General features: G+C 42.8%; 1 protein-coding gene across 3 annotated transcripts in view; it reads right to left on the bottom strand.

The window, feature by feature from the left end:
* RFX4 (regulatory factor X4) overlaps nt 1–13,495 on the bottom strand; it is a 172,247-nt gene that overhangs the window by 67,754 nt on the left and 90,998 nt on the right. For 2 of the 3 annotated variants that reach the window (XM_005680577.2, XM_013964051.2), the window contains exons 5-7: nt 7,110–7,171; nt 2,607–2,820; nt 799–876 (exon numbers count right to left, since the gene is read on the bottom strand). In XM_005680577.2, the coding sequence (XP_005680634.2) occupies nt 799–876; nt 2,607–2,820; nt 7,110–7,171 (354 nt within the window). Of the gene's footprint in view, nt 1–798; nt 877–2,606; nt 2,821–4,416; nt 4,621–7,109; nt 7,172–13,495 lie in introns of those variants that run through there. The other variant, XM_005680578.2, reaches the window with a different exon arrangement.

Genomic DNA, 13,495 nt, shown 5'->3' with positions numbered 1-13,495 from the left:
ACCCAGGGATCAAACTGGGGTCTCCTGCTTTGCAGGCAGATTCTTGACCAGCTGAGCTATCCCAGAAGCCCAGAGTCTAGGTTATCTTCCCTCAGATTCAATGTCCACATCTGATCCCAGGTGGTTTTATTTGTTTTTGTTTGAAAGGCATTTTCTTTAAACAGAATGGACTCAGGTTATGGGGTGAAATGTGTAGTTTCCTGCCATCCTTTTGGAAGGTTCTTTCGGATGGCATTTTAGACAAGAATATTTTATTGTCTCTGTTTATATAACCAGTGCTTCTATCCTCTCATTTCTTCTCTCCATTCTTTAACTATAATATTTTAAAATCAAAATTAAATCCTCACACTGTTTGTATTCAAAGATGGCCCTACGGGCAGTGTTAGATGGACATGGGGACCAGAACTTGAGAACGGAGGGTAATCAGTTCCAAATGCACTGAAGCAGATGAGCCTCAGGAAAAGGTTAAACCCAAAATATAGACAAGCTTTCCTTTAGTTTTTCTAAATGTATTATTCTGGCATGATGATACCTTGACAAAACTGGGTTCCCAGTAGGCCAACTGGGCAGGATGTAGTTCACTCATTAGAACAAGGAAAAAGCCATGCCAGCCACTGCCCACACAGAAAATCTGCAAAATGGGGCTAATGATAGTGCTTGCTTCCTGGGATCACTGAGGATCCAGGGAGCTAATGTACATCAAGGGCTTCTAGAGACCCGGAAAATAGTCAAAGCTAGTGTTATTGTAATATAATATTTTAATGCAGAGTATTCACAGCCTAACACTTATTGACCTACCTCATCAAAGTTGGCTCTTATTACAGTGTCCAGTATTCTCTGACAGTGTGTTCTGTACATCATAATAAAGGTAGAAACCTGTGGGGGTGGGGAAGGATCAACAATAAAAGCATACATTAATACACATTACTGCTGCCTTTGGATTTTCAAGTCATTTATTCTCTGTCAAGGGGATGAAATTTGCCTAACTCCTATGCATCCTGTAAGGTCCCAGTGAAACTCATTTCCCTCAGCTCCCTCCTCTGTGCTCCATAGCACCTGCATGTTTCTCAGAGCACTCACCCTGTTGTACAGAAAGAACAGATTTCTCTTTTTGCCCCATGTCTACCCCCTGAAATTGTGGATTTTGGGAAAATACTAATAAAAACAGCATATTATTCATGCTTGTGTATCAAGCATTTAACTCAGTGTCTGGCACATTGTAGATAGAGTTCAGTAAGGCCTACTGGATTAAATTCTCATCAGCTGAGACTGAAAAGTTAACATCCAGCCTATATCTATAAGAAGAGGTGCTTTTGCCAAAATCACAAAAAAAGACATTTGGAAATTCTCTGGAATCTGCTTAGCAAAAGAATTGCATCTCTAGCTTCACTTTCCCAAGAATTTTAAAGCGATGGTACAGGAAGTTTGCTGAGAAAAAAATCAAATTTGAGAAAAATAAGGATTTATTTGTTCTTTTTGTTTGAGAACATAGATATACGTTTCATACACACTTAGTTTGATTGTACAAGCATCTGTCTCCCTGGCTTGACTATAAGCTTCCTGACAGCAAGAATCAAGTCTCATTCATCACTGCATTCCAGTGTGGTAGGTAGAAACTCAACACCTACTGGAAGCCGGGGCCACGTCAAGATAGAGGCATTATGCTGTATAGCAGAGGGAACTCTACTTAATGCTTCTATGATGACCTAAACAGGAAGAAGATAAAAAAAACACCAGGGGATAGATGTATACATATAACTGAGTCACTTCAGAAACACATTATAAAGCAACTATACTCTCATAAAAAAAAAGATCTCTTAGGATGGGGTCACCCGGGAGAGAGTCTCCAGATTGGTGTTTCCAATTATTTCTCCCCAGTGCCATGGCCCAAACTCTCTGAATCACTACCACCTTTAAAATCTTCTTTGTCTGTGGGAGTGGAGGTCACCACATCCTCTGCAGCACATGGGAAAATAAACTTAATCCTGTGAAAAAGCTATGCAGAGGAGGGGGCCCTCCCCTATGAAATGAGACCAGTGCAGCATCGCAGATGGGTAGGTAGGTAGACAAGTTGGATAGGCAGAGAGGTAAACATTTTATTTTAGAATAGGATTGGGTTTGCAGGACAGTTATGAAGGTAGTTCAGACAGCTTCTGTATACCTCATACCCCATTACCTCTACTATTAACATCTTGCTTTGGGATGCTACCTTTGCCACAACTAATGGACCAACTTGATTCAGATTTCTATCCTTATACTTTTAAACTCACTATTTTGCAATAAAAGTGTGCATAAGTGTGGTGTATGTGGGTGTGGTGTGTGTGAGTGTTGTGTATGTGAGTGTGGTATGTATGAGTGTGGTGTATGTGAGTGTGGCATGTATGAGTGATGTATGTGAGTATGGGGTGTGTGTGTGTGGTGTATGTGTGCTGTGTGTGTGGTTGTGGTGTGTGTGTGTGGTTGTGGTGTGTGTGGATGTGGTATGTGTGGTTGTGGTGTGTGTGTGTGTGGGTGTGGTTTGTGTGGATGTGGTGTGTGTGGGTGTGGTGTGATTGTGAGAGAGAGACAGAAACCACCCACTCCAGCAGTCCTGCAGGCGTGCTCACCTTCTCCTCTGGCAGACTGGCCGGTAGATTTAGATCTTTGACATTCGGAAATTCTGGCAGCAATGTTCCAAGTTTGGACCGGGGTGAATACGCCACCGTTTGCTTGCTCACTTCTTTCTTGCCTGTCTCGCTCACCCAGGCGGCTCCTTTCTTGGAATACATCACATCATAATATTGGGAGCTTTCCTTCACTGCAATACCATAGTAATGGTACCTGGGCCGTAAAGAGAGAGAGAGAGAGACCCACGTGTACCTTTATCAGCTGGGGGATCCTGAGCCATTGGAGCCCAAGGCCAACGATGGCTTGGACCCATCCTCCCTGAACTAAAAGAGTTAACTCCCCTGTTAGGCTCAACATCTTAGAATCTAGAATTAAAACAAATTTCCATGCTGCCAGCCATCAATCAGACAGGTAAAAATAACCAGAATTGCCTCCTACAGACAATGTTAAGTCAAATACTTTGCAAAGCAGAAAGTGGGATGAAAAAATTTCCATTTGTACTTAATCTCTTGTATCTAGCCAAGCATGATTCCAGAGGCACAGCGTCTGAACATCCCCCTCTGCAAAGACCCAAGAAGACGAGGGTGTTCATGGCTGCCAGCTGTACCAACAACAAAAATTCATTTGGCCTATGTTTTTCTTAATCAATAAATAGCAGTCTTAAACAACTGTATCTAAAAAGATAAACTCAGTGTTTCAGTTGACACTGAATGGAAAACAAAGACCAGAAACTTTTATTAGCTCAGGAAGGGCTTAATAATAGTAATGTTTTCAATTAAGACTAATGAGGGATGAAGGCTGCATTTTGCTTGGATTTTAGCGACTATCTATCAAGAACTTATGGTGTGCTAGGCACTTTGGCAAATGCTTTCCCTACATTTATTTGTACAATAATGCTATGAAGTGGAGATTATTATAACCTTTCTACAGGTGAGAACTGGAGGCAAGAAAGCTTAAGTAATTTGCTCAAGGTCATACAGCTTGTTTAGGGGAGGAAGTGGGTCGGTCTGACCACAGAGCCTCTGTGCTGCACTAAGAAAACACATTGCTGCAAACTTTGATGTTTGTCAGAGCCTCTTACGGCACATAATACAAATACAGATTCTAAGGCCCCTTCCCAGGACAGGGGATAGGGCCCTAGAATCAGCACTGAGACAAACCACAGGCAATTTTCATGCACATCCCTCTGGGATCCACAAGCCTGCTGGGTGTGGCCCTGCAGGACGTTCCTGGCTTGATGAGACCGTCATTATCTACTATTTGTAACATAGCCGCCAACAAGGTGCTAAGTGCTTTACACACATTACCTAATTTCATCTCACAAAGCCCCTGGGAGGCTGGAACTGATTAATATCCCCATATTACAGACTAGGAAACTAAGACCCAGAGAATTTAAGACATCCCAGATCACCTAGTGAGTAAGCAGTAGAGGCAGGATTTGAGCCTGTAAATACGGTGCTTTTCACCACTAAGCCAGTGATTCTCAAACTTTACTAATGATAAGAATCACCCACAAAACATATTAAAATACAGACTCCCAGGTCCCACCCCCAAAGATTCTCATTTAGCAGGTCCAGGGTCATTTTGTGCAATCACATGGCAATATTAATGTAAGTAATTCTGGACCTCGATTTCAGAAATGCTGTATAATGTGGTAACTACTCTTTTCTACTGGTAGCGATTTGGTGGTGATAGCCAGGAAATAACTCAAAGGAGAAAACATTCGAGTTCTGGGAGAGCCTTCCTGGGGAGGGGAGAGCTGAGCACAGGTAACCTTCCCTCCCTCAACTCCCCCTCCACTCCGCATACCATTCTGTGATACTTCTGCTTAGAGGGCATCGCGCCTCTATCTGAATGCCTGCTGGGATGAAGAACTCGGACCCTCCAAAGGCAGCCCAGCTCATTTTAGGTCAGTGTAGTGATCAGAAAGTTCTTCCTTATGTCGAACTGATTTCTATCTCCTGTGCCTTCTACTTGCCAACTGTCATAACTGCCTTCCCACCTGGAAGGCACTCCTTTGGTGGGTGGGGTGGGGGAGTTCCGTTTGCTCTGGGAGCCCTTCCAGGTGGGAAGGAAGTTATGACACGCCTCCCTAACTTTACAAAGTCCGCCTTTATTCTTTCTTAAGCTCAAGATGGTAATAACGTAAAATCAGACCACTTCTTGATTTTTCAGAGTATACTGCTAGAATTGCCAACTGCAGTGAAGCTAGTGACGCGAGTGCTCTGATCACTTCTCAGGTTTTTATTTCAGGTCTGTAAGTTTTTTTTATTTCAGGTCAACACACTCTGCACCAGCACACCACCCCACACCCATTTAGTCTGTCCAGGTAAATTTGCTGAGGGATTGTCACTGTAAGGGGCTTCCCTGGTGGCTCAGTGGTAAAGAACCTGCCTGCAAATGCAGGAGCTGCAGGAGACTCAGGTTCAATTCCTGGGTTGGGAAGATACCCTGGAGGAGGGCATGGCAACCTCCTCAGTATTCTTCCCTAGAGAATCCCATGGACAGAAGAGCCTGGTGGGTTACAGTCTACAGGGTTGCAAAGAGTCGGGCACGACTGTCTCTGTAAGGCCAAGTGCCATGTTGGAGACTAGAGCTTCTTATTACCTTTCGTTTGGTTGAATGTGTTACCAACCTTGGAGGATGCTTATGGAGAGGATACAATGAAACTGAATTTTTAAAGATATTTCCCCATTTGCCAACCTCTAGGTCAAAGAAAAAGCAAACAAAAAACAAAAGCAGGCTCTTAAATGTAGACAGAATGAAACTTTCTCCAAGTTTATGTAGGATGGGAAAACTTTCCTTCTATCTTTACTATTTTTATTGCCTATTTTTACCATATATATATCATTACTATCTACTTATACTCTTTTATCTCAGAAACGTGCAGCAATGTATTGGAGCCAGTGATGCTAAAAAGACCATGGGCTGGAGAAAAAAATAATTCCTTTCCATTCATTGAATAGCCTTCCAACCATCCACTTATCTGTGGATTGAATTGCCCTTGTGTGCCAACCACATGCTCACCAGCAAACAAGAAAGAAAGAATCTGGGTTTTCTACTTCATACTCTTACCAGGGCTGAAAACTCATTTTAAACAAATACTTGAATTCTTCAGTATGAATGAAATTTATTCTTCAGAGGAGTCACCCTGAAAAATTATTAGAAATTTATTCCAAAATACCCCTTGGTCAAAATTTTTCTCTTTGAAAATTGCCCCCAGAACTTTTGAGCCACGTTAAAAAAAATTAGTCTCATTTGATTTTCAGACCTTTACTAAAAAGAGTTTCCCCAGTTTGATCATCTACTTTCCACATTCTTTATCCAATTTGGCTCCAAAGTTAAACCTACCCTTGGAGGGTAGGAATGTGCTGCCCAGGGATGGCCGGGGGCTGGGATGAGGGGGACAGTATTGGATACACTGCTTCTGAAGCACTTTAAGTGACAAGTCTTACAAGTCCTATATGTGGTTGCTGTGTTTTAATAAAAAGTTTCATTGTTTTATAAGTCACTAGGTTGATCTGCTACCCAATATGGTCAAAATGTTTAGAAATGCTGCATAATACAGCTCTCCCTAGTGGAGTCACCAGGTATAATTAGCATAATAAAGGTTCTGACAAGTCCTGCATAAAGGAACCTGATTAGTTCAGAGCTTACAAACTTTCATGGTCAACAGACCTTCCTCACAGAACACCTAGTCACTTCCAACAGTCTTTTGAAATACCCTTTGAAATGAGTCTTTATAAATCTAGATTTTTGTGAAGCCTGGGCAGGATAGGCAGGATTCCCTTCCCAGTGACTCTCACCTGGGAGATAGACGCCTGCACAGCCTTCTCACTCCTCGGGTCACCTCCTCAGTAAGGCCTTCCTTCCTAGGCTACCCTTTCTAGACCAGGCCGCTGTCTTGTTATTCCCTAGGGCAACCCCCTTCACAATCTAATGATATTTGTGTGTGTGTGTCTTCCCCTGGAGAATATTTGCTCCGTCCAGGAGTGCAGGGACCTGTCTGCTCATGTCTCCCCAGCAGTTAGCACCATTATCTGACAGCAGAAAATGAGAACCAAACATTGAGGGGTTGGTTGACAGAATGGGTGACTGGGAAGCAGGATGCCTGGGTACCACAGCATCTTTTGGCCCATCTCCCTTGCAGGCATTGGTATGTGTTGCTTCTCTGGCTGATTGGATTCTGTGAGAGTACACAGTTTGCTGGTCAAAACAATCCGAGTAACCTGGAAACTGGTCAAAAGACCACAAGGTGCTCCTTTTAGAAGATGCTCAAGACTACGTCACATAAACACCTACAGGCAGGGTGGCATCAAGTCGGATTCCTTAAAGCAGCTGGTCTTTGGACAGCATCTCTGTTAGGGCTCCTAGGAGAGGGGGCCACTCCCACCAGGCACAGACTTCTCCCCAGACTGAGCTCAGGATGAGAGGCCCGGAGTCTGGGTCTCTGGAGGCCCATGGACGCGCGCTCTGCAGGTGGAAAGGCCGTCGGTGCTTACTTTGACTGTCCGCGGGTCCCGAGTCTCCTGGTGGTTAACTGAGGAAACTGCTGCCTTATGATCTGCAAGTCAAGCAAGAACCAGTTACCCATTGGAAAAGGCTGGGAGCACAGTGACTGTGTTTACAAATGGCAATCTAAAGAACAGAGGAAAACGTGGACCCTGGGCTGGAGGAAAACGTGGACCCTGGGTTGCAATGAGGTCGTCTGACAGGCCCCCTGAGAGGACCACAGGTGTCGGAGGGTCAGGAAGAGACCACCTGCGTGATGCAGGGGCTCTGGATCCTGAGAGGGTCTCACTTGGCTGCTCTGGGCTTCCCTCCCTGCTCACAATGTAGGCAGTGCACACACTGACTCTGAGACTGCCTCTCCCCTGTTTACAGCCCTCCAGTGATGGCTTCCAACGTACCTGGAACCAACCCCCCACCTCAGCCTCTGTAACTTGTGCTTACCTCCTGGCCTTCCTCTTTGCTGACTCTCACCCTGACTCACTGGATCCCAGCCACACTGGCTTTCTTTTTTTTTTCTTATTTCTGAAACATGGCAGGCTTTCTCTTCATTGGGGGCCCTAGCACTGCAGTTCCTTCTGTCTGGAATACAATTTCACCCAGTTCAGTTCAGTCACTTAGTCATGTCCGACTCTTTGCAATCCCATGGACTGTAGCACGCCAGGCCTCCCGGTCCATCACCAACTCCCAAAGCTTACTCAAACTCATGTCCATTGAGTCGGTGATGCCATCCAACCATATCATCCTCTGTCATCCCCTTCTCCTCCCGCCTTTAATCTTTCCCAGCATCAGGGTCTTTTCAAATGAGTCAGTTCTTCCCATCAGGTGGTCAAATATTGGAGTTTCAGCTTCGGCATCAGTCCTTCCAATGAATATTCAGGACTGATTTCCCTTAGGATGGACTGGTTGGATCTCCTTGCAGTCCAAGGGACTCTCAAGAGTCTTCTCTAACACCACAGTTCAAAAGCATCAATTCTTTGGCGCTCAGCTTTCTTTATAGTTCAACTCTCACATCCATACATGACTACTGGAAAAACCATAGCTTTGACTAGAAGGACCTTTGTGGGCAAAGTAATGTCTCTGCTTTTTAATATGCTGTCTAGGTTGGTCATAGCTTTTCTTCCAAGGAACAAGCGTCTTTTAATTTCATGGCTGCAGTCACCATCTACAGTGATTTTGGAGCCCAAGAAAATAAAATCTCTCACTGTTTCCACTGTTTCCCCATCTATTTGCCATGAAGTGATGGGACCAGATGCCATGATCTTAGTTTTCTGAACGTTGAGTTTTAAGCCAACTGTTTCACTCTCCTGTTTCACTTTCATCAAGAGGCTCTTTAGTTTTTCTTTGCTTTCTGTCATAGGGTGGTGTCATTGGTGTATCTGAGGTTATTGGTATTTCTCCCAGCAATCTTGATTCCAGCTTGTGCCTTGAGAGCCTCCATTTCTTGAGATTCTTTTTGCTTTGAGCACCCCATTTCACCCAGATCCTCACAGTATTAGCTCCTTCTCCTACAACATTCGGGCCTCGGGACAGTCATTCTGCCTATGCCTTCTCTGCCCAGCAGGTGCAGAGTAACACAAGAAGACAACTCCGACCCCCATCATGAGACACTGCTTTCCTCTTTTCTCTCACTTTGAACTCTCTGAAGTTGTCTTGAGCTCTTATTCTCTGAGTACTTATCTTACATCTCCTTCCACTTGAGCACAAGCTCCATGAGAGCAGGGACGTGGCCCAGGCCACAGGTGAAGAGAGCTCAATCTGTGTTTATTGAATGAAGGCATGAAGCCCAACTCCGGGGGCTCTGGAGAGCCTTCTTTGCTCATTTGCCTAGTGGACAATGCAAATTGCTGCTGCCCAGGACAACTACACAGATTTGCCAGAAAGCTAGGAGGAGGAGCCATCTGCCAAGGTGAAAACACAACCAATGCGCGTCTTTCTTGGTGTTTAGAGCAATGACGTGTGTGAACAGGCAGGATGGTGGAGGGGTTCTGAGCAAAGGCTTTGGAGCTAGATTACCTGGGTTAGATCAGAGCTCAGCCATTTGTTATCTGGGGCCCTCCAGCAAGTTATTTAACATTCAAATAACTCAGCTTCCTCATTTGTAAAATGGGAATGATAATAACATCTACCTCAGAAAATCTTTGTGAAAATTTAAAACATAAACATGTAAATAATTTGTAACAGTGCCTGGCACTTAGTAAGTGATCAATAAACATTACCCATTATTACCAGTGATTATCTTGATGACTCATTCATTCTGTCTCATTTCCAGGAACTTTTAAGTCTAGCCACATTCTTCCAGCTCCCTTCCTGGCTGGCTCAGCGGTAAAGAATCTACCTGTAATGCAGGAGGCCCAGGTTCAATCTCTGGGTCAGGAAGATCTCCTGGAGAAGGGAATGGTAACCCACTCCAGTATTCTTGCTTGAAAGTGAAAGTGTTAGTTGCTCACTCATGCCTGACTCTTTGTGACCCCATGGACTGCAACCTGCCAGGCTCCTCTGTCCCTGGAATTCTCTTGGCAAGAATACTGGAATTCTTGCTTGGAAAATTCCAAAGAGTTGGACAGGATTGAGCAACTAACACTTTCATTTTCCCTTCTAATACAGCATCGAGCATGCAAGCATGGTCAGAGAGAGCAAGTGTGTACACTGTCCTTCGTGAGAGAGGCTGTTGCTGGTTTTCCACTAGCAGGGCATGAGCTATGAGCATCTTTTCATTCATCTTTGTTGGTCCACTCACAGCCTTTTCCAACTACATTGATTCTCTCATTGACTGATTTGCTCATTCATTCAACAAACATGTACTGTGGTCCTATGTGAACCTGGACACACTATCTAACCTCTCGGTGCTTTAGTTTCCTCCTCCAACATCTGAATACTCGGGGTCTTCTGTAGTTCTCCCCTCATCAGAGGGATAGATGTTGGTGGCCCCAACTGAATCGGCATCAGCAGGGTGGAAAGAAGTGGAGAAATTAGAGAGAAATTGAAAATCTGGAATAGACAGCACGAAGGTTGATTATTTCTGTATATCAAGAAGCTGCCAACTGTCTCCAGGGTAGAGAATGGCTGGCACAGTATTTCTTTATTTGAAAAGGGATGAAAAAAGCTGAAATCCTCACAAGGATTGTTAGAGAATCTAATAAGATAACATCATGATACCACTTTTGGAAGTAAGAAAAAGTGCTTCTAAGATGTAACCTTGTAGTGATGATTTGTTCTGTAGAACAAAACAATGCAGTAAATCTCCAAATTCTCTAAAGGTGTCACTTTTGAGACAACACATCCCTGGTTTCTTTAATCTCAACTCCTGTAAGCCAAGGATGTGAGCTTCTCACTTTGTCTACATCCCTCTCAAATTGTTGTGACCCATACATCCCCAAAATATGAAAACCCTGATTCAAAAAGATACATGCCCTTCAATGTTCATAGCAGCACTATTTACATTAGCAAAGACATGGAAACAACACAAGTTCCCATCCACAGATGATTGACACAGAGGATTGATTTAAGAAGATATAGTGTATATACAGTGGAATATTACTCAGTTATAAAAAAGAGTGAAATACTGCCATTTGCAACAACACGGATGGACTTAGAGATTATTGTACTAAATGAAGCGAATCAAAGACAAATATTATACAATATCATATGATATTACCTATAGGTGGGATCTAAAAACAGTACAAATGAACTTATTTACATTACAGAAACTAAGATTGAAAACAAATGTATGGTTATGGAGTGAGAAGGCATAAATTAGGAATATGGGATTAACAGATGTGCAGTATTGTACATAAAATAGATAAATAGCAAGGATTTACTGTATCATACAAGAAACTTTAATATCTTGTAATAAACTATAAATGTGAACTGTGGTGTTGGCGAATTTGGAGCTGTATGTGGTGTTGGAGAAGACTCTTAAGAGTCCCTTGGACTGCAAGGAGATCCAACCAGTCAGTCCTAGAGGAAATCAGTCCTGAATAGTCATTGGAAGGACTGATGCTGAAGCTCCAATACTTTGACCACCTGATGCAAAGAACTGACTCATTGGAAAAGACCCTGATACTGGGAAAGATTGAAGGCAGAAGGAGAAGGGGACAACAGAGGATGAGATGGTTGGATTGCATCACCGACTCGATGGACTTGAGTTTGAGTAAGCTTTGGGAATTGGTGATGGACAGGGAAGCCTGGCATGCTGCAGTCAATGGAGTCGCAAATAGATGGACACGACTGAGTGACTGAACTGAAATGAACTGAATAAACTATAATGGAAAATAATCTGAAAATACATATTATATACACACACACACACACACACACACACACACATCTGAATCATGTTACTGTGTACCGGATACTAACATAATATTGTAAATCAACTATTTTTGTTGTTATTGTTCAGTTGCCAAGTCAAGTCTGACTCCTTGGGACCCCATGGACTGTAGCACGCCAGACTTCTCTCTCCCTCACCATTTCCCGGAGTTTGCCCAACTATATCTCAGTTTTTTAAAACTGTTGCCACCCAAGGAAATGTAGCACTAAGCATGGGGTTTGACCCAGGGGGTCAGTGGCAGGACTCTAACACTTTGTTTGCCATGCAGCCTAAGACCACACCAAGGTTTAGTGGCCTCGTTCCCTCTGGTCACTTATATTAACTCTTGCCAAGGATACCCTCCAGTCCCTTACCACATGTTTGGTTTCAGAGCCAAGATGTGAAGCAGCTGTTCATAGGGACAATTACTGAACAGCTAGAGACATGGCAGCAGCGATGGAGAGAGAAGTACAGGAAGTGTAAAGACAGATCCACATGTTCTTCACTTTAGTTAAAAGTGGGTTGTGATCTGGGTTCTGAGTTTTCTATCTACTCAAGCAAAGAAAGTAGATACAGTCAAGTTAGTTAGTCCAGTGTCCATAAGATGTTGTTGTTTAGTAGCTATGGGTTCGACTCTCTTTTGATTTCATGGACTATAGTCTGCCAGGCTCCTCTGTCCATGGGATTTCCCAGGCAAGAAAACTGGAGTGGGCTGCCATGCCCTCCTCCAAGGGGTCTTCCTGACTCAGGGATCAAGCTCAGGTCTCCTTCATTGGTAGGTGGAATCGTTACCACCGAGCCACCAGAGAAACCCATCTGTAAGTTAAATGCATATCAGTTGCTTAGGAAAACCAGAGGTTTTTTTTTTTTTTTTTTTTTTTCCAGTCTGGGAAATTTTGCTATGCAACGGGTACAACAGTAAGGTGCCATGTTAAAAAATGCTCTGATATTAGCAGACATTTTTAAAACAATGATACTGAATCCTGTCAAGGGTGTGGTAAAACTGAAAAGCTCATAGATTGCTGATGACATTGTGTATTAGTACAAGCCTTCTGAGAAGCATTTTTACCAATAAATATCAAATGCCACAAAATATTTATACTTTTTCTACTAATGTCAAGGGAAAAAGCTAAAATAAGGAAAAGCTCTGTGCAGGGCTACTAATGAGACTGAAAAACTGGAAACAATGGAAATGAACAATGACAGGGAATTGGCTAAATAAATGATTGCATATCTACCCAATAGAATGTTATGGTAACAAAGTCTATGCTATGACACAGAAAATGCTTATGACATAATATTAACTGAAACAGCAGGCATCAAAATTTATGCTAGGGTTGTAATCAATTTTTGTACAAATATAGGATTGAAAACATAAAAATGGATATTTGTTAGGGTAGCAGGATGGTGGGGAAAATAAAAGATTTTTATATAATGCATTGTATACAAAATCAACTCTTTTTTGGAAATAGAAAAGGATTTTCTTCCTATAAATATTCTTAATTGACAAGGAAGTTCAAGATATTCTTGAAGGAAGCATAAAAAAATCTGTAAGAATGTTATACTGGTTGTTTTTCTTTTTTAAAAATAGATCACTCCCTAGAGACAATATGTAGATTTCTTTTTTTCTTTTTTTTCTTTTTTGACTGAGAGGCTTGATTCTTACTTGATTTAACAGAAAGGGCAGAATTGTGAAATCTTTTAAAATGTTTATCCAAATGGTGTGTAACATAACATCCACAAAGCAAACAGCAGTGCCTGGCCCTTGGCCCCTAGACTCTGGTCCAGAGACATGTCTGGAGGCACAGGGAAATGAGGACAGGCCTTCAGGAGGCACTGTTCTTGTCCTGCCTTTGTGAGACAAGAAAACATAACCAGCGTGTATGTGACTTTTTGCATTAGGTTCTTGAGGAACTATCAAGTCATAGAACAGGAACTGTAAATTCACAATCAATTTAACTTATGATTTCCTCCAGAGCCAATGGGTTTTATTTACTCCTTTTGAAATATGTGTAGACACTGAGGGCTTCCCTGATGGCTTGTGCTTCCCTGGTAGCTCAGCTGGTA

The sequence above is a fragment of the Capra hircus genome, chromosome 5 (genome assembly GCF_001704415.2).
Source record: "Capra hircus breed San Clemente chromosome 5, ASM170441v1, whole genome shotgun sequence".
Classification (NCBI taxonomy): Eukaryota; Metazoa; Chordata; class Mammalia; order Artiodactyla; family Bovidae; genus Capra; species Capra hircus.
The sequence above is the reverse complement of the archived record's forward strand: the minus strand, read 5'-3'. Positions and strand labels throughout refer to the sequence as shown.